The sequence below is a fragment of the Lissotriton helveticus genome, chromosome 7 (assembly GCF_964261635.1).
Source record: "Lissotriton helveticus chromosome 7, aLisHel1.1, whole genome shotgun sequence".
NCBI classification, from domain to species: Eukaryota; Metazoa; Chordata; class Amphibia; order Caudata; family Salamandridae; genus Lissotriton; species Lissotriton helveticus.
In genome coordinates, this window is record NC_136068.1 from 1,924,863,870 (window position 1) to 1,924,887,632 (window position 23,763).

At 48.9% G+C, this 23,763-nt stretch overlaps 1 protein-coding gene across 1 annotated transcript in view; it reads left to right on the forward strand.

Annotated features, from left to right (window-relative positions):
• Positions 1–23,763, forward strand: part of LOC144770903 (sulfotransferase 6B1-like) — an 87,507-nt gene that overhangs the window by 44,743 nt on the left and 19,001 nt on the right. The window contains exons 4-5 of the mRNA XM_078655694.1: positions 1,373–1,499; positions 8,283–8,377. Of these exons, the coding sequence (XP_078511820.1) occupies positions 1,373–1,499; positions 8,283–8,377 (222 nt within the window). The remainder of the gene's footprint in view (positions 1–1,372; positions 1,500–8,282; positions 8,378–23,763) is intronic.

Below are 23,763 nucleotides of genomic sequence, written 5' to 3' on the forward strand. Positions count from 1 at the left end.
TATGAGGGCTGTCCTTTTAAAGAAAAATGAAGGAGGAGAGTGGATGCCCATCACTCACACCAGCAGAGCACTGACGGCAGTGGAAAACAGGTATGCCCAGATCAAAAAAGAGGCTCTTGCCATCAGGTGGGCATGTCAGCACTTTCATGTCTATCCTACAGGCACCAGTTTGATGTGATAACTGATCACAAATCCATAGTACCGTTGTTCAGGTGTTTAGCCAGGAATGGACCACCCGAATTGAAATATGGGCAATACAACTGCAACAATACAACGTCAATATTGCTTATCGGCCAGGGGTGAGCAATCCAGCCGATTATCTTTCAAGACACCCATTGGCCGAAGATCCAATGATGCAGAAAGAAATGGATGGAGGGGCAGAAGACTTCACACATGTTGTAACTGAGAACGCCTTCCCTCGAGCCATGTCCATAGCGGAGCTGGTGGAAGCAACTCAAGAAGACAGCTGCATAAGTAGGGTGAAAGAGGCGCTAAAGGCTCATCAGTGGAAGGATTTCTTGAAAGGGGTGAGCAGGCTTGTCAATGAGGAAAGAGAAATTCAATTGAGCGATTGCGATGTCTGATTAACTGAGTGACAGCTCGGAAGGACTCCTACTGAAGGGCAACACATTGTAGTACAGAGGAGTTTCTGGAGACGTGCCGTGAAACTGGCCCATCAAGGACATCAAGGGCAGCTAAGACCAAGCATGGCTACGGTCGAAAGTTTGGTTTCCAGGTATGAATAGGACAGTGGAAGAAATTGTGCACTGTACAATCATGGCGGCAGAAGCTGCAGTAACCCCAATCATCACTGAGGATTGGTTTGATGTATGAATTATACTATGGACAAGTCTCGTTATACTGGTTTTTGTTGCATTAAATAATCAGTATCAACTTCAAATGGATATTACTTTGACTCTCTACAGCCTGTAATCTACCCCTTTTTTATTTCAAGCACAAGCACTTTCTTCTCCTTACACCCCTTTCCTTTGAGCAGCCTACTCAATCCTTAAACATATGTGGTAATGTCTTTACCAACTTTTCCCATGGTTATGAAAATTAAAAAGTGAATACAATTTGAAAAACCAAATGTGGGTGTGTTTTCTCCTTTTCTCTTTCAGGGTACTAACCATTGATTACTTTGTGATCTATACTGTATTGATTACTAGCTGTTGATTATTTGGCCAGCACTCATTAAAATTTTTGTTTGACTTTGTGTTCTTACACAATAGGTCTAGGACCAACTGTTTTTCATACTATACTACACCAAGGTCCTGTGACTATGATTGGGTTTCCAAATTAGTTTGTGATGGGATTCAACATTTTTACAGCATTGGAGCTCTTGCCTACACTCTTTGTTTCTTCCCAACAGACTCTGGTGGTGTTTCGAAATCCCAAAGATACGGCAGTGTCGCTGTTCCACTTCTATAATAGTCTGGCTCTACTTCCCAACTACAGCTCCTGGGATGAGTTTTTTGAGTACTTCATGACCGGAAAAGGTATTTTTCTTTTTGTTCAAAATGGCCGACGACTGTTTGAAAACTGCTTATCTTCAATGGCCGCTCTAGTGAGCCGCCATTTTTAAGAGCACTGTGCAGGTGCATCACAGCCTGATTCCTTGTTTATTACATAACATATGTGGCGTCTTGATTGGGTTGGACTATTTAGAATGGGAATTTTGGAATAGTTGGTGTGTGTATGTTCAAGCTTTCTGGGTGAAATTTGGGAGATCCTTCAGTTGGTGGGTCATCACAAATTCTCCAGCAGTTGTGGCCTCTGAGACAGACTGGCTTCTTCAAAAGTGAGGTGTAATTAAAGCCCCTCAGGCTAACAAGGATCCAATCAGTGGTGGCACAACTTCTTTGCAACTGGAAATGGCAGAACCAGCTCAGAGCCAGCACCAGTTCTCAGCGGACATGGACAACCTCGAGTTGACCAAGCCTTTGTTGGCAGTTTTTAGCCAGACTCGTATACTGAGGTCAGGAGACCCTCACACACTGTGTCACTCTTGGCTTTGCCCACCAAATCTGTCCACTTTCTCCGAGTGTCCCCATGCCAGGAACGTTCTAGCTTCTCTTCCCAGACAGTCTCTCCTTCTACAGGGCCAGGCATACCCCTTCGCCTACTCAGCTGGGAGGCAGACTTCCAGCCACTAGGAAGACCCTGGACTCATCCAGCAAAACGTGCAGGCTTCAGGTGATCTCCCCTCACCTCTGGGAGACTGGCTGGCAGCTCGACACCACCCCTGGTTACACAGCAGCTCTTTGAGTACTTTGCATTGCACTTCCTTTCTTGGTTAACAAGAACGTGGAGCCTGAATACATTGAAAGGGCTTGGATCTGCCTTTTATACACATTCCATAGACAGGGGATGTAGATTTACTGTCTCATACTTCAGAAAATGGTTTTCTTTCAAGTGTCCTTGTTGGGTTAATCTCCAGACACAGTCTTCGTGTAAAGTGGTGTTTCTCACAGCATCTAACAGTGGGGCAGTCTCCAAGCAGGAGGACCACAGCATGGCACAAGCTCAGATCTATATGGGCTCATAGGGTGGTCAGGCTTCCCATGACATAGACGCACATTCCCCATCACAATCCTGTATTCCCTTCTTAGCCCCACTGGCCTCCCCTTTCCCATTGGTTTAGAATCACAATGATACCCCCAAAATGTCAAATTCTATCAATAGAATGCTAAACTGGGGTTATTGTACCCCAAAAAATAGTAACGTAATGCCCATTTCTTTTTAGATGGACTCTGTTACTCTAGTGTCTCGTTCAAAACTACTGAACTAGATAATAAATTGCGATACAAAACCTGCATGCCTGGTCAAAGAATCATCGCAGGGTTGGTGCGAAGCCCCAATGGTTTGGTCATACCCAACAAGTGAGACCAAAAGATTGTGCCAGTCCATGCTGAGCGCTAAGGTGGTTTTGGAAAGGATGGAGGAGATGGTTGAGCGTTAAGGAACATTTAAAGTTCAGAAATGTGGGAGTAGAGAGAGGATGTGTGTAGGATTGTCCTGGAAAGAGCCTACCCAACCCATGGTTTACCCTGTCTACTCTTGTTGCGGTGTCTGGTCAGTGGTTTGTGGGGGTCAGCTGAGATTGTTGAATGCCACCTTTACTCATCCAGAGTTCTTCGTTATTACGTGATTGAGACCAGGATAAATTCTGTTCCATTTCTGGGGCAGAAATTGATCGTTGAATGAGAGACGCTATTACTTTTTACAATAAATTCCAATATCTGAGTGCCGGCTGCCTTACACCTGTTTGTTATGGTAAACAGCCATTTCAATCAGTTTTTTACTTCATGATACCATTAAGTTCAAGTTCAAGTTCAAGTTCTGAGATTTGTATAGCGCACTACTCACCCAGAGGGTCTCAAGGCGCTTGAGGGATGGTGGGTGCGTTATTTATCGAATAACCAGGTTTTTAGCTGCTTTCTGAAGGAGGGGTGGTTCTGGGTAAGGCGGAGGTGGGTGGGGAGGGAGTTCCAGGTTTTGGCCGCTAAGTAGGAGAAGGATCTTCCTCCCATGGTGGCTCTATGGATGCGCGGAATTGCAGCGAGGGCTTGATTGGATGATCGTAGTTGGCGGGTGGGTTTGTAGAAGGATAGTCGTGTGTTGAGGCATTCGGGTCCTAGGTCGTATAAGGCTTTGTGTGAGTGGGTGAGGAGACGGAACGTTATTCTCTTGTTAACGGGGAGCCAGTGGAGTTCCTTCAGGTGACCGGAAATGTGAGCTTGACGGGGGATGTCCAGTATGAGTCTGGCTGAGGCGTTTTGGATGCGTTGGAGTTTATTCTGTAATTTGGCTGTGGTACCGGCGTAAAGGGTATTTCCATAGTCCAATCGGCTGGTGAGTAGTGCGTGGGTGACTGTCTTTCTTGTTTCGGTGGGGATCCAGCGGAAGATTTTTTTGAGCATACGAAGGATGTTGAAGCATGACGATGAGACGCCATTGACTTGTCTGGTCATTGAGAGGGAGGAGTCTAGGATGAAGCCCAGGTTACGTGCGTGGTCTGTAGGTATGGGTGCGTTGCCCAAGGTCGGTGGCCACCAAGAGTCTTCCCAGGCAGAGGGGGATGATCCTAAGATGAGGACTTCCGTTTTGTCTGAGTTTAGTTTTAATCGGCTATTCTTCATCCATTCAGCTACATCTTTCATTCCTTCGTGTAGATTGGTTTTGGCGGTGTTTGGGTCTTTGGTGAGGGAGAGGATCAGCTGTGTGTCATCTGCGTAGGAGATGATGTTGAGGTTGTGTTGTCGTGCGATGGATGCAAGGGGACACATGTATACATTGAAGAGGGTGGGACTGAGGGAAGATCCTTGTGGTACGCCGCAGATGACTTCGGTGGCCTCTGATTTGAATGGGGGGAGGCGGACTCTCTGGGTTCTTCCGGAGAGGAATGAGATGATCCAGTCCAGAGCTTTTCCTTGTATTCCGATGTTGCTGAGGCGTTGTATGAGGGTGCCATGGCAGACTGTGTCGAAGGCGGCGGAGAGGTCAAGTAGGATAAGGGCAACTGTTTCCCCGTTGTCCAGTAGCGTTCAGATGTCATCTGTAGCTGCGATGAGGGCAGTTTCCGTGCTGTGTTTGGCTCTGAAGCCTGACTGTGAGGGGTCGAGGGAGTTGTTGGATTCGAGGAAGGCGGGGAGCTGACTGTTGACGGCTTTCTCAATGACTTTTGCGGGGAATGGGAGGAGTGAAATGGGGCGGTAATTCTTAAGTTCAGAGGGGTCTGCTGTGGGTTTCTTCAGAAGGGCGCTGAGTTCGGCATGTTTCCAGCTTTCCAGGAAGGTAGCGGAGTTGAAGGAGCAGTTGATAACATCGCGGAGATGGGGTGCAATGATGGATTCTGCTTTGTTGAAGATGTGGTGGGGACATGGGTCGGTTGGAGAGCCTAAGTGGATGGAGTTCATCAGGCGGATGGTGTCTTCAGTGGTGATTGGGTTCCAGGTGCAAAGGTTGTGAGAGTGCTGTTTTGGTTCGGATGTGGGTGGAGTGGGCTGTTCTTCGGATTGGTTTTCAAAGCTGTTATGTATGTCGGCGATTTTGTTGTGGAAGAAAGAGGATAGAGAGTTGCAGAGGTCTTGGGAGGGAGTAATGTCGTTGGAGTTGGCGGTGGGGTTGGTAAATTCTTTGACGATGTTGAAAAGATCCTTGCTGTTGTGGGCGTTGTTGTCGAGTCGATCCTTGAGAGCTGATTTCTTGGTGGATCGGATCAATTGGTGGTGTTTGCGGGTGGCGTCCTTGAATGTGGTTAGGTTGTCAGTGGATGGGTTTTTTCTCCACGTTTTCTCGTGGGTGCGACACAACTTCTTTGATTGTTTGAGGTTATCGTTGAACCAGGGGGCCTTTTTGTTACCTTGTTTGATCTGGTGGATTTTCAAGGGTGCTAGTTCGTCAGCGCAGAGGGTGATCCATTGTGTGAGTTTGGTGGCGGCTTAGTTTGGGTCTGAGGAAATGGCGGGAGGGTTTTGGTTAAGCGATGTGGTGAGTTGGTCGGTGGTGATTTTATTCCAGTTTCTTCGAGGGATAAGTTGTGGGGGGTTGTGAGTCGGGGTCTTCTTGTAGCTGAAGTGGACGCAGCTGTGGTCCGTCCAATGAAGAGCTGAGGTGTGATCGAAGGAGATGTGTTTGCTGGAGGTGAAGATAGGGTCGAGCGTGTGACCGGCTAAGTGGGTGAGGGTGTCGACAAGTTGTTTGAGTCTGAGATTGGCCAGGTTGTCCAGAAGGGTGGTGGTGTTGCAGTCATTTTTCTTTTCCAGGTGGAAGTTGAGGTCTCCCAGTAAGATGTAGTTCTCGGAGGTGAGGGAATGTGGGCTGATGAAGTCAGTGATGTCTTCGTTGAATTGTGTGCGGGTTCCTGGTGGTCTGTAGATGGGGGTGCCTCTAAGTGTGGTCTTGGGGTCGGTGTGGATCTGGTAGTGAAGGTGTTCAGCGGTTGCGAGGTTGTCGTCGGAGCTGGTCGTAATTCGGATGGTGTTCTTATGGACGATGGCGAAGCCTCCTCCTGTTTGGACGGTGCGGTCTTTTCGGATGATCTTGTAGTTGTCCGGGATGGCTATGGCGATGTCGGGTGCTGATGAGGCGTTCATCCATGTTTCAGTAAGGAAGGCGACGTCCGGTGATGTAGTGTCGAGTAGATCCCAGAGTTCAATGCCGTGTCTGTGCACCGAGCGGGTGTTCAGCAGGATGCACTTCAGGTGGTGAGAGTCGGTGCTGTCTTTGGGGGAAGTGGAATTGGTGAGTGTTCTGATGCATGAGAACTTGCAGGAGTTGCAGGTGAACGGCCCATGGGTGTATCCTGGGGTGGCTATGCAGCATTGTGGTATGCGTCTGGGGCTGAGGGTCAGGAGGGAAGCGGCGTTGTACGTTATGCGGGAGGAGAGTGTACTGCGAGGACCAGGGGGTTTGGCGCTGGGCGCGGACGGGCGTAGACGGGCTTACCTTTGGCGCACCTTTGGTGCGCATGGGGCGCGTCCGCTGCGCGTGAACGCTGCACGCAAAGGTGTCTGTCATATACGGGTAGTGGGAGGGGAGGGGCGAGGGAGGGGCAGCTGGGAGGTGGGAGCGGGGCGGAGACCCGGGCAGGGAGTCACACAACAACAACAACAAAAACAAAATGGCAGGCAGCCTAGAGACGAGATACTAAGCCAATGCGAAGCAAATGGTAGTGGCTCCGGTACAGACAGGTGCCCCTTTAAATTAACAAGCAGGCAAATGTAACGTTATTAACAGCGCACTCTGACAATCTAGCGCTACGAAGTCTCAGTGGATACAAGGATAAATCAGTCAAGGCAGTCTAGCGCTACGATGTCCAAATAAGTTAAAATGCAAAACAGTTAAGGCAGTCTAGCGCTACGATGTGGGGAGCGACCTCGTCTGCAGGAAGCAGGATCGGTCACATTACAAAGCATGCATTACCACGCATGCATTGTACATTTGTTATAGATCTGTAAATAGCATGGTTATGTTAGTAAGGGATAGGAATTTTGTAAAGAGATGTAATGAATGGAGCTTTTTTTTGTATCACAGCAGGAGAGAAAGTCATTGATTATCATCTGTGCAGCTTCTGCAATGGGTTTTCTATACAGGATTTCCTTGAAATTGTCAAGGGGTCAGGGGTCATCTGGGATCCAGATCTTCTGCTGTTTGATCTTAGATCTTTCTAGGGTTGTGAAGACCAGGAGAGGGAGCCTTGGGGTGCTTTCTTCTGGAGTGGGCCAGTGCAGGCCTGGTTGAGTGTTGGTTGCCCGATGCTTCTTGGAGCACAGTAGAGAGTGCAGGTCTTTGGTCTTATCCCAGAAAGAAAGAGGCAGTGGAACCGGAATGTATTCGAGAGAGAGGATTAGAATCCTCTCGCGAAGATGAAAGCTGAGGAAGCCCTTGGGTTCTTGAATTCTGGAATGTAAATGTAAATGTGTTGGATTAGTAAAGTGAACGGCTGCCCGTAAGCGTCCCGGCGCTGGAGACCGCTGGGGAATCCGTCCTGGCTTTCCCTGTGAGATGGGCCCTTCTGGGTATCTCCAAGGTGAAACCAGGCATCCCCGGCGTTTGTGGGGGGCCGTTGTAGAGATGAGGCAAGCTTAATGCCCAGAGTTGCCGAGTGTGTTCCCTGGTTAGAGTAGGCACCGAGGCGAGAATTGTCGAGTCCGCTGACCCTGGTCCACGACTATGCCGCGTCTGGAAATGAACCCTGGTCCCGGGCCGTTCTCTGCTTCCGGGTCTGCCGCCTCTAACCAGTGAGCCACACCACTCCACATGGAATGACTCTGACCCCTTCCAAGCTGGGCCTGGTGTAGACGAGAGGCCAGTGGGATATTAATGTTTCCGTTTCTGATGTCTGCTCCGTGGATTTGCAGCTGGTGGTTGTATCAATGTCTGTTGGTAGGACCCGCTTATTCCTTCTAATGGGCACCAATGCCGTGTCAGTGGCTTTGAGGCGCTAGAGCTCTTTGGTGGTGATGTTTTTTTCTGAGGGATCATTGTGGGCTGATGATGATGCCGAATGCGTTCGACCAACCATTCATGAAAGTTGAGGTAGCTGATGGCCGGAAGCTGAATTTCCAAAGTCCCTTGTTCAGCGTCTTTAAACCTCCCTAGACCCATGTTATTTCTCCAGTATACTCGTATCATATTGTAAGATCCACCATTAACATTTAACAGCAGCTCTTGGCTTTAATCCAGAGGGTTGGCAGAGCGTGGCAGAAATGGTGGCATGTAGAGGTCTTACGTTTTCTTGAAATAACTGCGTTCACCGACATGCCTTTCTGTTTCAGTGATCTACAGTTCATGGTTTGAATATGCCATCGCCTGGAATGAACATATAGACGATGAAAATGTGATGGTCCTGATGTTCGAAGAAATGAAAGTGGTAAGAAGTGTTAACCGCTGTAAGCCTGTGTGTCTTTGTCGTGTAATATGTTGAGGGTACAGTCGCCCTCCTCACATATAATATATTCATTATGTTTACTTGTGCACCTTTGGCACGTGATTTTGTGAGGTTACCGCTGTCCTCTTTACATATACTTGACTTGTGTGCCCTTTACATGTAATATGTTGAGGTTACCGCTGTCCTCTTAACATATACTTGACTTGTGAGCCCTTTACATGTAATATGTTGAGGTTACCGCTGTCCTCTTTACATATACTTGACTTGTGTGCCCTTTACATGTAATATGTTGAGGTTACCGCTGTCCTCTTTACATATACTTGACTTGTGTGCCCTTTACATGTAATATGTTGAGGTTACCGCTGTCCTCTTAACATATACTTGACTTGTGTGCCCTTTACATGTAATATGTTGAGGTTACCGCTGTCCTCTTTACATATACTTGACTTGTGTGCCCTTTACATGTAATATGTTGAGGTTACCGCTGTCCTCTTTACATATACTTGACTTGTGTGCCCTTTACATGTAATATGTTGAGGTTACCGCTGTCCTCTTAACATATACTTGACTTGTGTGCCCTTTACATGTAATATGTTGAGGTTACCGCTGTCCTCTTTAAATATACTTGACTTGTGTGCCCTTTACATGTAATATGTTGAGGTTACCGCTGTCCTCTTAACATATACTTGACTTGTGTGCCATTTACATGTAATATGTTGAGGTTACCGCTGTCCTCTTAACATATACTTGACTTGTGTGCCCTTTACATGTAATATGTTGAGGTTACCGCTGTCCTCTTAACATATACTTGACTTGTGAGCCCTTTACATGTAATATGTTGAGGTTACCGCTGTCCTCTTTACATATACTTGACTTGTGTGCCCTTTACATGTAATATGTTGAGGTTACCGCTGTCCTCTTTACATATACTTGACTTGTGTGCCCTTTACATGTAATATGTTGAGGTTACCGCTGTCCTCTTAACATATACTTGACTTGTGTGCCCTTTACATGTAATATGTTGAGGTTACCGCTGTCCTCTTTACATATACTTGACTTGTGTGCCCTTTACATGTAATATGTTGAGGTTACCGCTGTCCTCTTTACATATACTTGACTTGTGTGCCCTTTACATGTAATATGTTGAGGTTACCGCTGTCCTCTTAACATATACTTGACTTGTGTGCCCTTTACATGTAATATGTTGAGGTTACCGCTGTCCTCTTTAAATATACTTGACTTGTGTGCCCTTTACATGTAATATGTTGAGGTTACCGCTGTCCTCCTAACATATACTTGACTTGTGTGCCATTTACATGTAATATGTTGAGGTTACCGCTGTCCTCTTAACATATACTTGACTTGTGTGCCCTTTACATGTAATATGTTGAGGTTACCGCTGTCCTCTAAACATATACTTGACTTGTGTGCCCTTTACATGTAATATGTTGAGGTTACCGCTGTCCTCTTTACATATACTTGACTTGTGTGCCCTTTACATGTAATATGTTGAGGTTACCGCTGTCCTCTTAACATATACTTGACTTGTGTGCCCTTTACATGTAATATGTTGAGGTTACCGCTGTCCTCTTAACATATACTTGACTTGTGTGCCCTTTACATGTAATATGTTGAGGTTACCGCTGTCCTCTTAACATATACTTGACTTGTGTGCCCTTTACATGTAATATGTTGAGGTTACCGCTGTCCTCTTAACATATACTTGACTTGTGTACCCTTTACATGTAATATGTTGAGGTTACCGCTGTCCTCTAAACATATACTTGACTTGTGTGCCCTTTACATGTAATATGTTGAGGGTACTGCTGTCCTCTTAACATATACTTGACTTGTGTCCCCTTGGCTTGAAATATGTTGAGGGTACTGCTGTCCTCCTAGCATATACATGATTTGTGTGCCCTCCGCATGTAATATGTTGAGAGTACCGCTGTCCTCTTCGCACACACCATGTTCATTACAGCCTTAGACTTAACAACATCCTGAAGAAGGGTTCATATGTTAGAACCCGAAATGCATTGGGATTTTCCTTTATTATTATTTCTGTTCTAATTTCAACTTTTTGGATATTGATTGTAATGTTTTTGTGTAACAAGTATTTATGACAGCACAAAATTGACATGCAATTGTTTTGTGATTACAGCATATAAGACATATGTGTTGAGTTGTTTATTTAAAATGTTTACATAAAAGAACAAGCTTATACATGCAAATTGTTTGTGAAACTTTGTTAAAAGAATACATCTAATTGATCTTTACAAGTATTGAGACGACTCCACTGTCGTCCACCGTTTTCAGGCTGTGGTGATCCAGAGCCTTCTTTACACAGCCTTAGACTTAATACATGTAGGAAATCTGCCTGGTTGTCCTGGATTTTTCACCTTTTCTGGATTTTTCACCTTTTCTGCAGCCTAGTTTTGCTGTGTTTAGAACTCTGTGCACTTTACCCCAGCTAACTAGTAGTAAAGTGTATGTGCCACCCCTTGTAAACATGGTTAATTGGGTTTATTCCTGATTGGCACATTTAACTTGCCTGTAAATCCTTAGCGTAGAACCTGCGCCCAGGGCCTGGGGATTAAAGGCCACTTTTGACCTGCAACACCTATAGTGCCATCCCATATAGTGGCAGTGTCAAAATAGCTACAGGCCACTCCTATGTAACCTGACTGCTGCAGTGCAACCTGTGAAATAACCCTTTTTAACAGGTACCCTCCCTTTAAAACATTAGAAACTCATCCTTATATAAACCTTGTAGCGCTCAAGGCAGGGTGCATGGTATTTTAAAGTGGGGCATGTTGAAAATTAACATTACAATGGCTTTACAGCAACTTCACCCACAAAGCTATTTTCACTGTGGCAGGCTTAGCTGTTAAATGTAGAAAATCAGAGTGTGGATTAAAATACCAAAGCTGCCAATCGGGAAAGGGAGTATGTAGAAAAATAAAACAATTATTTTGAATAGTTAGTAAAATCCAATTCAATGTTGAAGTTGGATTTTTAACAATTATTTAAAAAAAAGTAACTTGCGAAAAGTCAACTCTTCCCTGCCTAAACCTTTTGGAAGCTAATTTCTATTCGCTGTCCAATTGCAGTCCGCCAGTGAATAGCCCAGGGGTTTCAAACACGTAGCTTGAGAGCTACTGGTAGCCGCACAATCGCTCATGGAGTAGCTTTCGGAGATGAAGCCAAGCCCAGTACCTTATTCAGAGGGTCTATGCATATTCAAGAAGGCAGCTCTGCTCATTTCAAGACCCTTAGAGGGTGTTGGTGAGCTACCAGTAGCTCTAGCGATATTTATTGGAGACTCCTGCAGTCATAAGGGTGGAATCTCAAAGGCACACTCTTCAGAGCACGTTCTAGACATGTGGAAAATCAGAAGAGGACTGGACCTGCTGCTGCCTGTGACCTGATAGGCTCTCTGAAGGACTGAACCTGCTGCCTGTGACCTGATAGGCTCTCTGAAGGACTGGACCTGCTGCCTGTGACCTGATAGGCTCTCTGAAGGACTGGAACTGCTGCCTGTGACCTGATAGGCTCTCTGAAGGACTGGACCTGCTGCCTGTGACCTGATAGGCTCTCTGAAAGACTGGATTTGCTGCCTTTGACCTGATAGGCTCTCTGAAGGACTGGACCTGCTGCCTGTGACCTGATAGGCTCTCTGAAAGACTGGACTTGCTGCCTGTGACCTGATAGGCTCTCTGAAGGACTGGACCTGCTGCCTGTGACCTGATAGGCTCTCTAAAGGACTGGACCTGCTGCCTGTGACCTGATAGGTGCTCTGAAGGACTGGACCTGCAGCTGGTGACCTGATAGGCTCTCTGAAGGACTGGACCTGCTGCCTGTGACCTGAAAAGTGCTCTGAAGGACCGGACCTGCTGCCTGAGACCGGATAGGCGCTTTGAAGGTCCAAACTTGCTGCCTGTGACCTGATAGGTGCTCTGAAGGACTGGACCTGCTGCCTGCGACCTGATAGGCTCTTTGAAGGACTGGACCTGCTGCCTGTGACCTGATAGGCTCTCTGAAGGACTGGACCTTCTCCCTCTTGTACCTAGGAATAGGCAAGTAGACTCCAAGAGTCAGTTGGCTGACCTCCTGCGTTACCACTGGAAGACAACAACAAACTGCAAGAGGTCTTTTCTTGCAAGTATCCAACTGACCAGTGGCCACTGGATCTGGAAATGGACTAGACCCTTGTTTTTGCCTCTGCCTGACACCCTGTGAGTTTCTGAGATCCCCAGAGGTCATAGAAGGCATTAGAAATGTACTCCTATGATCATTTGGGCACCAGTAGAAAGTTAGAAAAAGTTTCCTCCAGAGCAGTGGGATATAGAAACTTTTCTGAACTTTTTGATTTCCAGACCTTTGCTGCAACTAACCAACTTAGTGTCTCAAACCCAAGTTCCATCATGGTGTGCCTTAAACTGCGTCACTCTCAGCCTTGTGTTATAACTTCTGTTATAAAGCATTGGATGCGGTTTCCTTTTTTACAGCCTTCGGTAGTTGTTTGTGTAAATGTGACATGATGAGAAAGCCCTGCTTTCTGCTTAAGGAGGTGGTGGTGCCTCCAAATGAGCTGTCATTTGAAAGTATTTCCTTTTTCTTTACATCCTCTCTTTTGTGTAGTAATGCACTTGGACAAGCTTCAAAAGCCTTTGTTGCATGCGAGGGTCACTACACTACCTCGGAGATGTGACAATAAGGAACACCAATCTATTGCGTCTTCATTTTGTAGTACTGTATCTCTTGTGGAGCTGTTTGTTACACTTCAAAACTTTAAATTACATTTTTATCTCATGAAGGGGTTTTTGTTCTTGGTTCAGTTCTGTTCTGAAGAACAGCCAATACTGCAGGCTGTTTTCACTTTGGCTGTTACATAGATCTTTTCGGGTTTGATAACATAACAAGTGCACCTGTCACGTATGTTTACATGCTACCACATACCAATTTGTAAACTGTGCATACCCAAAGGTGCAAATATTGCTATCTAAAATAAATACAAATTTTCTTGAAAGTTCAACTTCTTGCTCTCTCTGTGTACTCTAAAAGAAACACACCAAATTCAAACCTGTCAATCAAAAACACCTGGGAAACCCTACTGGGTTGCTCCATTTATTTTTAAGAGACCTAAAAACAGTTGAAATATTTCCCAAGTCATCCACAACTTGTGCCTGTAGTGTCAGCACAGGCAAGCGCCACATCCTTCCCAACTGAGCTGCTGCCAAGGAAGATGAAGGCTTAAGCTGTTAAGCTGTCCGCCATCATGGCGCCCAGAGGTGGCACACTTTTAGAGCTCTGTTAGCAGTCTAGTTTTATAATCGAACATTGTGGATGTGTTGAACATGGGTGAAGCGTATGACGTCATAATCATGTGATGAATGACAGCATAGAGTAGGCATCTGTGCCTGTGAAGCAGTCATCTCCACTGGCATTATTCGTTTTTTTTATTTTTTTATTTTTTTTAAAGACCTTTATTCGGTGCAAGTGGTTAATACACAGCTTCATGCCTACAACCTTGTATGACAGGCCGGCAGCAACAACAGGTGGTGTCAATATTGCGGTTACGATGTGGAGAGGTGCAATTAATTAGCACAGCGTGTCGCCTACAACCCATCCGGGCCGGCCGCGTTGTAATGTGAGAAACTCCACATCATAAATCGTCATCCTGTATCAAGCTTCCCTTGCAAGTTTTCAGAATAAGCATTAAACAGCTGAGGTCATTTTCCGTGTAACTCCCTCCCTCCCTCCCCCTCCCCCCCAACTCTGAGAGTGATTCCTGGTGAAAATCAATGTGTCCCGTCCCATCCAGCACCGTGGGCACCACATACAGCATGCAAAGCAGAGGGATTTACAGGGCAGAGCATTAGAGTGTAGTTTCCCTCCATTATGGTGGGTCGGTAGAGGATCCGGCCTGCTCTGCAACCCTATAGCCACTTGGAACTGGTGCGGGGATGGGGGAGTGTAGTCTGGAAGCGTATGTGCTAGCTGAAAGGTGTGCTACTTGTACCTATATCGTGCATCTGTCGTGCCTGAGCTCGTGGGATACCCCTCCAAGAGGGGGTGGGAGGACGGCCAGCGAGCCCCCACACATTCTGTGTCGGAGGGGAGATCAGGAGCTATCCTCGGAGTTTGCCACTGGGACTGTGCCACCCACCTCCCGACAGGTCCCAATTACCCCTGCATATTGGCAGCGTTGTGGTGAATAGGCCAAGGGAGTGGGGATAGGGGAGGGGGGGGGAGGAAAGGGAGGCTCAATAGGGGTGATTCAACGGGGGTCGGGCCCGTGATCGTGTACGTTCGGGGGGTCAGATCAGGCCGGAGACACTTGTTGGCTCAGACCTTCCGGGTTCTCCTCCTGAGTCCGGAGAAGATAAGCGGTAAGGGGGCCCCATAAGTCCTTGGGACGCATTTTTTGGGGTAACAAGTCAGCGTAATTGTGAAGTTGGTCTTGCCAAGTGGACATAGTAGACAGCCAAGTCTTGAATTTGGGGGCGCGTCCTCGCCCCCATCTGCAGGCCAGGTGTCGTTTAGCCAGTAAGAATCCCAGCGCGAAGAATTTCCGGTGCGTCTTGAGCGCTGAGTAGGAATGCCCCAGTAGGGCTATTTTGGGGCAGGGGGCGATCGCCACTCCCACCATCTCAGACATAACCTGAAACACCTCCTTCCAGTACGATGCCACGCCCAGGCATGTCCAGGCTAGGTGAATAAAGTCAGCTCCAGCCTTCTTGCATCGAAGGCACCGGTCATCTGTTCGTAAACCGAAACGGCACAATTTGGCGGGAGTATGATAAAGCCGGAGCAGGAACTTAAAATGAACCAGCCTAAGACGGGCATTGCCAGTCACAGCATTCGTGTGCGAGCAACTCTCCTCCCATTGCTCGTCCGAGAGGGGGGCATCGAGGTCCGCATCCCAATCTCGCCTAGCTCTGAGAGGCGGGGGGTTGAGGGCCGCACAAGCCTGCTTGTACAGCATAGAGACTACATGCATCGGGGTAACAGTGAGTAGAAGACCATGCAATGGGGCCACGATTTCTGGTTCGTCCGGGAAGTCAGGGGTGACCGCACGGACATTCTGCCGTAATCTCGTGTATAGGAATGTGTCCATGATTGAGGGTGCATGCGCCCCGAAGAATTGTGCGGCCGAACAAAATCGGCCCTGTATGTACAGATCGCCCCACGTGCGTATAGCCAATTTAGTGAGCAGTTTGCGACCGATCTCTTTGCGGGTAACGCTTAGTCTAGGGTCATGTGCCAATATCATGCGGGGGGAGTATAGAATAGTAACGCCCATGCGCGTCATTATCCGGCGCCAAGCCCGCACGGTGCAGTCCACCGTTGTGGGGTCGCGATCAATCACTCGGGAGGACGTATAAAGATATCCCGAAGGCTTTTCGGGCCGCATGTATCCGTCTTCCACAGCAAGATGAGCCATAAAGGGAGGAGGGTGGAGCCAGTACGCTGCGAAATGTCCCTGCGCACAGTTATAGTAGAGGCAGAAATTCGGTACATCAAATCCACCCTGATGGTAGGGGAGCATGAGAGTTTTGAGTCCGACTCTAGCCTGCTTCCCACCCCATATAAGTCTGGACATTTGGGAGTCTAGGGCCTGAAAGAAATGTGCACCTGGGCTGTAAGGTATATTGGTAAAGAGGTATAGCAACTTTGGGAGCACCACCATCTTAATTAAGGAGATACGCCCCACCATAGATAGAGGAAGGTGGATCCATTTAGTGACGCTATCAATCAGTTTATCCATGACAGTACCGTAATTAGCACGTATAAGAGTTTCCCGATTCCTAGTGATATTGATCCCTAAATATTTTAGTTCTTCGCTTTCCCACAGAAGCGGGTAGTCAAGAGGGAACTGCTGGGTCTTGTCCGTAAGGGGGAACAGGGCCGACTTTGCCCAGTGAATCTGTATTCCCGCGATGGCGCCAAATTTAGTGATCTCACGTAAGATCGGATTCAAATTTTCTTGTGGTTTATTGATATATAGGGTCATATCATCGGCGTACAGTGATATGAGTAATTGCCTTTCCGGGCAGATGAGGGAGCGGTGATTGTGGTGCTGCCGGAGTTTGGCCGCTAGAGGCTCAATCGCTATTGCAAAAAGGACAGGGGAGAGAGGACACCCCTGTCTAGTACCTCTGCGAATCTCAAATGGTTTTGAATGGGCCCCATTTAAAAGGACTGCAGCCTGTGGTTTATGATATAGCAGGCGGATCCAATCAATGAAGCTGAAGGGGGTGCCCATGCGTTCCAGAAGTACCAGTAAATAGTCCCATTCAAGGGAGTCAAAAGCCTTTGTGGCGTCAAGAAAGACCGCGGCTGCCTCGCATCCGGGGTCTATATCCTGTAGTACTGCCTGAAGGGTGCGGAGGTTGTGGGAGGTGGCGCGGTTCGGGACGAAGCCCGCCTGATCCGGAAGGACCAGACGTTCCATCAACAGGTTCAGACGGGTCACCAAGACTTTCGCTAGTATTTTGACGTCCGTATTTAATAATGAAAGGGGCCTGTACGAATCGCAGTGTTCCGGCGGTTTACCTGGTTTTAACAGGGAGGCAATTAGGGCTTCCCGCATACTGGGCGGTAAAATGCCGTCTTCAAGGGCCGAATAGTATACATTTTTTAGAATCGGGGCAAGAAGGTGTATAAAGGTTTTATAGAAATCTATCGGTAGGCCATCCGAGCCTGGGGCCTTGCCCGATTTCATGGACATAATCGCGGCCTTAATTTCGTCCACCTCCAATTCCAAGTGGAGGAACTTCTGTTGGGTCCGGCTGAGCCAGGCTATCGCGGTGTCATCAAGATAGGTGGGTAGGTCAAGCTCAACTCGTCTATGGGAGGTGTAGAGCTCAGCGTAGTGGTCGGTCAGGACCCGAAGCTGTCCAGGGAGGTCTCTCTGGGGTTTACCTCGACTATCGAGGAGTGTGGTGACATAATTATTGTGTCTAGGTGGTCTAACCCACCCACTCCCCACCCATTGCCAGGCCTCCAGCCTCGGGGTCCAGGACCTCTACCTCTCCATCGGTAAGAGCCTCAAAATCCTCTCTGTCACTGACTTACCTCAACACCCGGTCCCTGGTCAGCCACCAGTCAGACATTTTTTACCTTCTGGGGTCGGAACAGCCGGACATCCTGTTCCTGACCGAGACCTGGTTAACAGACGATTCATCCCCCGATATCCTGGCGGCTATTCCCCCTGGATACTACATACTACAAGCCAACCGTGCCTCTGGCAAAGCTGGAGGGGGGGTTGCGGCCATCATTAAGCACCCGATTCGTTTTTCCATTGTGCCTACCATTAGCATCCCTATGACCGACTGCCTGGTACTTAGACTAGAACAGCCTGGGTCATCCCTCGTATGCACCCTGGTCTATCGCCCCCCTCGACCTATGCCCAATTTTCCAGCCCAATTTGGCGATCTTATTTCCCAGCTCACTATTAATAACACCAATGTCTTGGTCCTGGGAGACTTTAATTACTGGCCGTCGGACGCCCATGAAACCCCAGGCTCTCTGGCCTTTTCAGACCTCATGTTGGGTCTAAATTGCACCCAACACATCCACTCACCCACGCACACCAAGGGTCACACCTTAGACCAGGTTTGGACATCCTGCCTTAACATCTCTGCTCCCCTTGTTCTCCCCTGTCTGTGGTCAGACCACTTTTTAATTACTTTTACCCTAGCGATGCCCTCTCCTGCCACTAAGACCCGAGATACCAACTTTCTGGCCCGCAATTGGAACAGGGCAGACTTAAATGAATTTACATCACTTCTTAGCTCATCTGTCCCTCCTACCACCGGTCCATCTGTCTCCATCGACTCCTAGACATTGAGCCTTACTCATTGGCTCACCTCTGCTGCTGATGTGGTAGCACCTTTAAAACTAGTCAGAGCGAGACGATGCCACGACGCCCAGAGGTGGTTCACCGAGGACCTGAGAGCCCAAAAACTTGGTCTCCGCCAGGCAGAACGGCGCTGGCGCCGGGGGTATTCCCCCGAGACCAAGGCGATATTCTCTTCCCTGCTCCAAAAATACAAATTAGCTATAGCATCGGCCAAATCCCTCTATTTCTCTAACAGAATCTTAGGCTCCTCCAATAAATCTAAAGATATATTCTCAATTGTGGAGGAACTCTCTAACCCGGCGAGAGTAACCATCACGCCTTCCCCCTCCCAATCCTTGTGTGATTCTTTGAATCAATTTTTTGTTGATAAAATCATTAAAATCAAAACTAGTATCTCTGTCCAAGCCCCGTCACCCCCTTCTCCGCCCAATGCCCCTACCAACTTTTTCAACCCTCACATCCTAACCCAGATCCCCCCTATCTTGACAACTAACTTTCTTTCCCTTTTGCACAAAGTTTCTTCTGGCTCTCCACGCGATTGTTGCCCCCCCTCGGCCCTTCGGGTAGCTTTCACTTCCTGCCCTGAACCCCCCTTGGCCCTCTTAAACAACTCTTTGGCCATCGGGGAGGTCCCCTGCTCTTTTAAACAGGCTGAGGTGGTCGCTATCTTAAAAAAACCTCAGGCAGACCCCTCCATCATGAGCAACTATCGCCCCATATCTCTTCGCCCCTTCCTCAGCAAAGTCTTGGAGTCGCATGTCACTCACACACTCAGCACCTTTGTTGAAGATTCACGTGTCTTGGACCCCCAGCAGGCCGGATTTAGACCTGCGCACTCCACGGAGGCAGTCTTCCTCTCCGTGATGGATGAATTGCGCAGAGGGGCCGACGCCAACATCCGTCAGGCCCTGGTCCTCCTGGATTTATCGGCCGCCTTTGACACGGTCGACCATGGTATTTTGGTCGGCCGTGTCAGAGAGGCTGGTATCCAGGGCACCGCCCTGGCCTGGGTTCAGTCCTTTCTGACTGAACGCAACAAGCCGTCAGATTGTCCCAGTTCTCTGCTACCCAGGTCGCGCTGACCTGTGGTGTCCCGCAGGGCTCTTCTTTGTCCCCTCTTCTTTTTAATTTGTACCTGGTTCCTCTACTTCGCTCCCTCCGTGGGTTTAAGGTCGCCGCGTTTAATTACGCGGACGACATACAACTGGTTTTTACCATAGACTCTTCTGATGATTCCATCATGACCTTCCAAAACACGCTTGGCTTCATTAGCAATTGGATGAGCTCAAACCATCTGAAGCTCAACCCCGACAAGACCGAACTGATTCTTGTCGGGGGATCCTCCAATCCTTGGCAGCCGTCCTTTTGGCCTGCTAGTCTGGGTAGCTCTCCCTCCCCAGTTAACTGTGCCAAAAGCTTGGGTGTTGTCATCAGCAACGATCTCTCTATGACACCCCAGATCAGCTCAGTAGTGTCCGCCAGCCATTTCCAACTCAGGAAAATCCGAAAAATCTCTCGCCTACTTACCACTGAAGCCCTTACTTTGGCTCTGCTTGCGTTAGTCATGTCGCGGCTTGACTACGCAAACGCACTGTACGTAGGCATTCCTGACTATCAACTGAAGAGACTTCAGTTGATCCAAAATCAGGCTGCTCGCCTGATCTACCACCAACCTAGAGATCAACATGTCTGTCCTCTCCTAAAAAGTCTCCACTGGCTTCCGGTACCTGCTCGCTGCAAGTTCAAGCTCGGCTGCATTATTTCCAAATCTCTTGCAGGCCAAGGCCCCCTCTTTATCTCTTCTCTCCTCCACCCGTACGTTCCTTCTCGCAATCTTCGGTCATCTCAGATGGCCCTGCTATCAGTTCCCAGATTCAAGAGGAAGAAACATGGTGGCCTCAGCTTTTCATTTCTGGAATTCCCTTCCCTCTCCTCTTAGGCTGTCACCATCATACTCCGGGTTCAGATCACTCCTCAAAACCCTCCTTTTCACTGAGTCCTATCCTTAGATGCTGTCTCACGTTCCCTTTCCCGTTCCCTCAATAAACCCTCTTTTTTCACTGAGTCCTATTCTCAGATTCTGTTCCACGTCTCCCTTTCCGCTCCCTCAACATAAGCGCCAAGAAACCTAATGGTGTTAGCTGTGCTCAATAAATTCTTTTAACATAACATAACATAACATAACCGCAGTTGCGAGCGCTCTGCCCTGTCTGTCTCCCTCCCCATATGTACGCGCTGTAAAGGGCTTCCCCAGAAATTTGCATTCTTTGTCGGCAGCAATTTTTTCCCGTATATGCGCCTTGGCTGTGTGCCCTCCCTGTCCTAGAGATATTTCGTTCTCAAGTTCGCCTATTTCTCCTTCAAGTTTTCGCAGGTCGCCTCGTAGAGATTTGAGGACCCCTCCCCCTTTGGAGATGCACCAGCCACAAACGGTAACCTTAAACGCTTCCCAGACCGTAGTGAGACTGGAGACTTAATTGACATTGCGGTCAAAAAATTCTGTTATGTCTTGCTCTAGGTCCGCTTTAAAGGCTGAATCAGTTAGGTGAGCAGGATTAAGGCTCCAGCTTAGGTAAGGGGAAACAGCAAGGGGAATACGTAGGTTCAGAAGGACAGGTGAGTGGTCTGAGAAGGTGCGGGCTAGGTGTTGTGTCTTGATTAGCCAAGGGGTAAGACCAGCAGTGAGAAAGACATAGTCAATGCACGCCCAGGTGGAGTGGACAGCGGAGAAGTGTGTGCCCTGTCTAATTGATGGGTGGGAGTGCCTCCATGAGTCAGTCAGGTGTTGATCTTCGACAATGCTCAGTAAGGTGCGTTGTGTGCGGGTGTAATGGGTAGAATTGGGGTGTGATCTGTCCACTGTAGGGTGCAGTGCAGTGTTGAAGTCCCCACCTAGGATTACATGGGATATGCCAAGAGTTTGTATCTTGCCCCATAGGGTGAGGAGTGTAGCCGGATCATCTATGTTGGGACCATAGTAGCAAGCGAGTAGGACTGTGTGAGAGTGTAACCTCCCCCAAACCATGCAGTATCTGCCATTGGGGTCCGTTTCAGTACCAAATGGGGTAAATCCCAATCCTTTCTTGACAAGGATCGTGACACCTCTAGAGTAACTTGAATACGATGAAAACACCCTGCATGAGGCCCAACGGGAAGCAAACAACGGGGACGCATTCGGCACCAGGTGAGTTTCTTGTAACATTGCCACTGACACTCCATGTCTATCCAAGTACCCCAGAATTTGCCGTTTCTTCCTCGGGTCATTCAACCCACGAACATTCCATGCTAACAGGCGAAATTGCAGGGCTGGTTGCGAATCGCTCACGTCACCCATCCCAACAGCATAAGAAGATCCCTGCACAGGCATGCAGCAGTTGGCTCCAAACAGCACACATCAGCAACACCAAGAGTTTCACATAGCACATTATTCACAGAATTCCTCTTTGTCCCCGTGAAGCCCGCAGCGGCTACGCTGACGGGACTATAACAGTTGATATGTTCAACACAGCCGGCAACCCCAACAGGCCGGTAATACAGTACAGTAGCAGCATGAGATTCGTTATGCCTATACAGTGTGGCAAGAGCAATCGCTGCCTCAGTGTTCAATCGGAAAGTAGTCCCACCCACACCGGCATCCCCAACTGGCCGGGCATCCAAGTCTCCCACCCTCCACCCAACTGTTAACCACCCCAAAACTAAGAAGAGAACAAAAGTTTGTAGGGGATCACCCATCGGGGACGGTGATCTAGGGGCGCCAGACCTGCCATCCACCTCCTCACTTTCACCCGCCAGACGCCAGGTCAGAACCTAGCTGTCTTGCGCGGGACGGAGGTGGGCGACCGAGCGCAATAGCAATCACAGGCCAGTTAGGCTTAAAGCAGTAAATGTACCTCACCGTGAAATGCAGGGACCAGTCCTTCCATGTCCAAAGTTCTGTATCAGCGTGGTCCAGGTGGTACCCCAGTTCGTCACTCCGGTTGAGACATCGGGGATGGCGACCTAGAGCATCGCGCCTCTGCCTCCTCCCTGACGCGGTCTTTTTTGTGGAGTTTTAGGAAGTCCTCCACCTGTTGCGGATTTTGAAAAATGCTGTGAGCCCCGGTGTGTTATCTTTAGTTTGGCCGGATATAGCATGGCATAAGGAATTTCTTGAGATTGGAGTTTCTTCTTCACCCCAGCGAATTTCCGTCTGGCTTCTTGGACTGAGGGAGTGAAGTCCGGGAAAAAGGAGAGCGTTGTATTGCCATAAGTAACTGTTCCGACCTCCCTCGCCCGGCGCAACACCGCATCTCTGTCTCTGTAATTGAGGAAGCGGGCGATAGTGGGTCGCGGTTGGGCACCAGGGGGAGGTCTGGCAGCAAGAGACCTGTGGGCTCTTTCCACTATGAGGTGCGGAGAGAAGGATTCCTTTCCAAACAATTCCACAAGAAGGTTTTCAATAAAGATCTCCATCTTTCCAGTGTTGGTGGATTCTGCAAGGCCAAGGACTCGGACGTTGTTGCGCCTGGACCTAGCTTCTAAATCCTCGTTCTTGTCCGCTATTATTTTCAGTAGCCTGTCCATCCGAGTGACTTGCCTGCCAGTGGTAGTAGCGCCATCCTCCAGCCCCGAGATCCTGTCCTCTGCCTCTTTGAGACGCGTGTCATGATGTTCAAGTTTCGCCACGACGCTGTCCATGCGTGAATTGATGGTGTCCATCTTGGCATCAATTGTGGAGAGGCTCTGTCTCATGTCCAATAGGAGTGATTTCCAGTCCTCTGCCTGGGGAGCTGAGGTAGTGGGGCTACCCTCCCTTTCCGACGGCGTCTTGGTCGCCTTCTTTGATTCGAAGGGGATTTTGGACTGTCTGGCATCATTGCGGCCCATTTCGCGCCGAGGAGTCGGCGCTGTCGCGGCGGTGGAGGAAGCCAGGGCGCAGGAAGCGGGCAGTGGTAGGGCAAGCTGGAGCTGGGGGAGCGACTGGTGTGGAGGAGCCCTCAATCCGTACGCACTTCAGGCTTCGGGGGAGTTAGGCTGGTCGGGGTCACGAACATCCAGTCCCCCTCGGGGTACGGGGCAAGCGCGAGACGGCCGTCAGTGCATCCACGACCGCTCCCGGCTCCGGTGACCCGTGGTATAATCCGGACTGGGCCCGTGAGTGCGGGGTGGAGTATGGTGACCTGGTAAGGGCGTCGCAGTCGTCCGAGGTGGAAGCCTTGATCGTGAACCAGTAGGCCAGATGGTCCTCCCAGCCCCCTGAGGTTAATGGCGAGCTTGTGGGAGCGGGCTCGCAGGGTGACAGCCGAGGCGTAATCTGATGGTGCGGGCCTCGCCGACGTGGGCCTCGTGGAAGCCCCGAGGAAGCCCCGGTGTGCAGGCGGGTCCACCCGGTCTTGGAATGGTAGGCCGCCGGTCGCGGCCTTAAGTGCAGTCTGCTCGGGTGTCCCGGGACGGGGTCTACACCGTCGCCTCAAGCGATTTCAAGAGGGGGGGGCGGCTCGCCGTGGCTGGCGTGGTACGG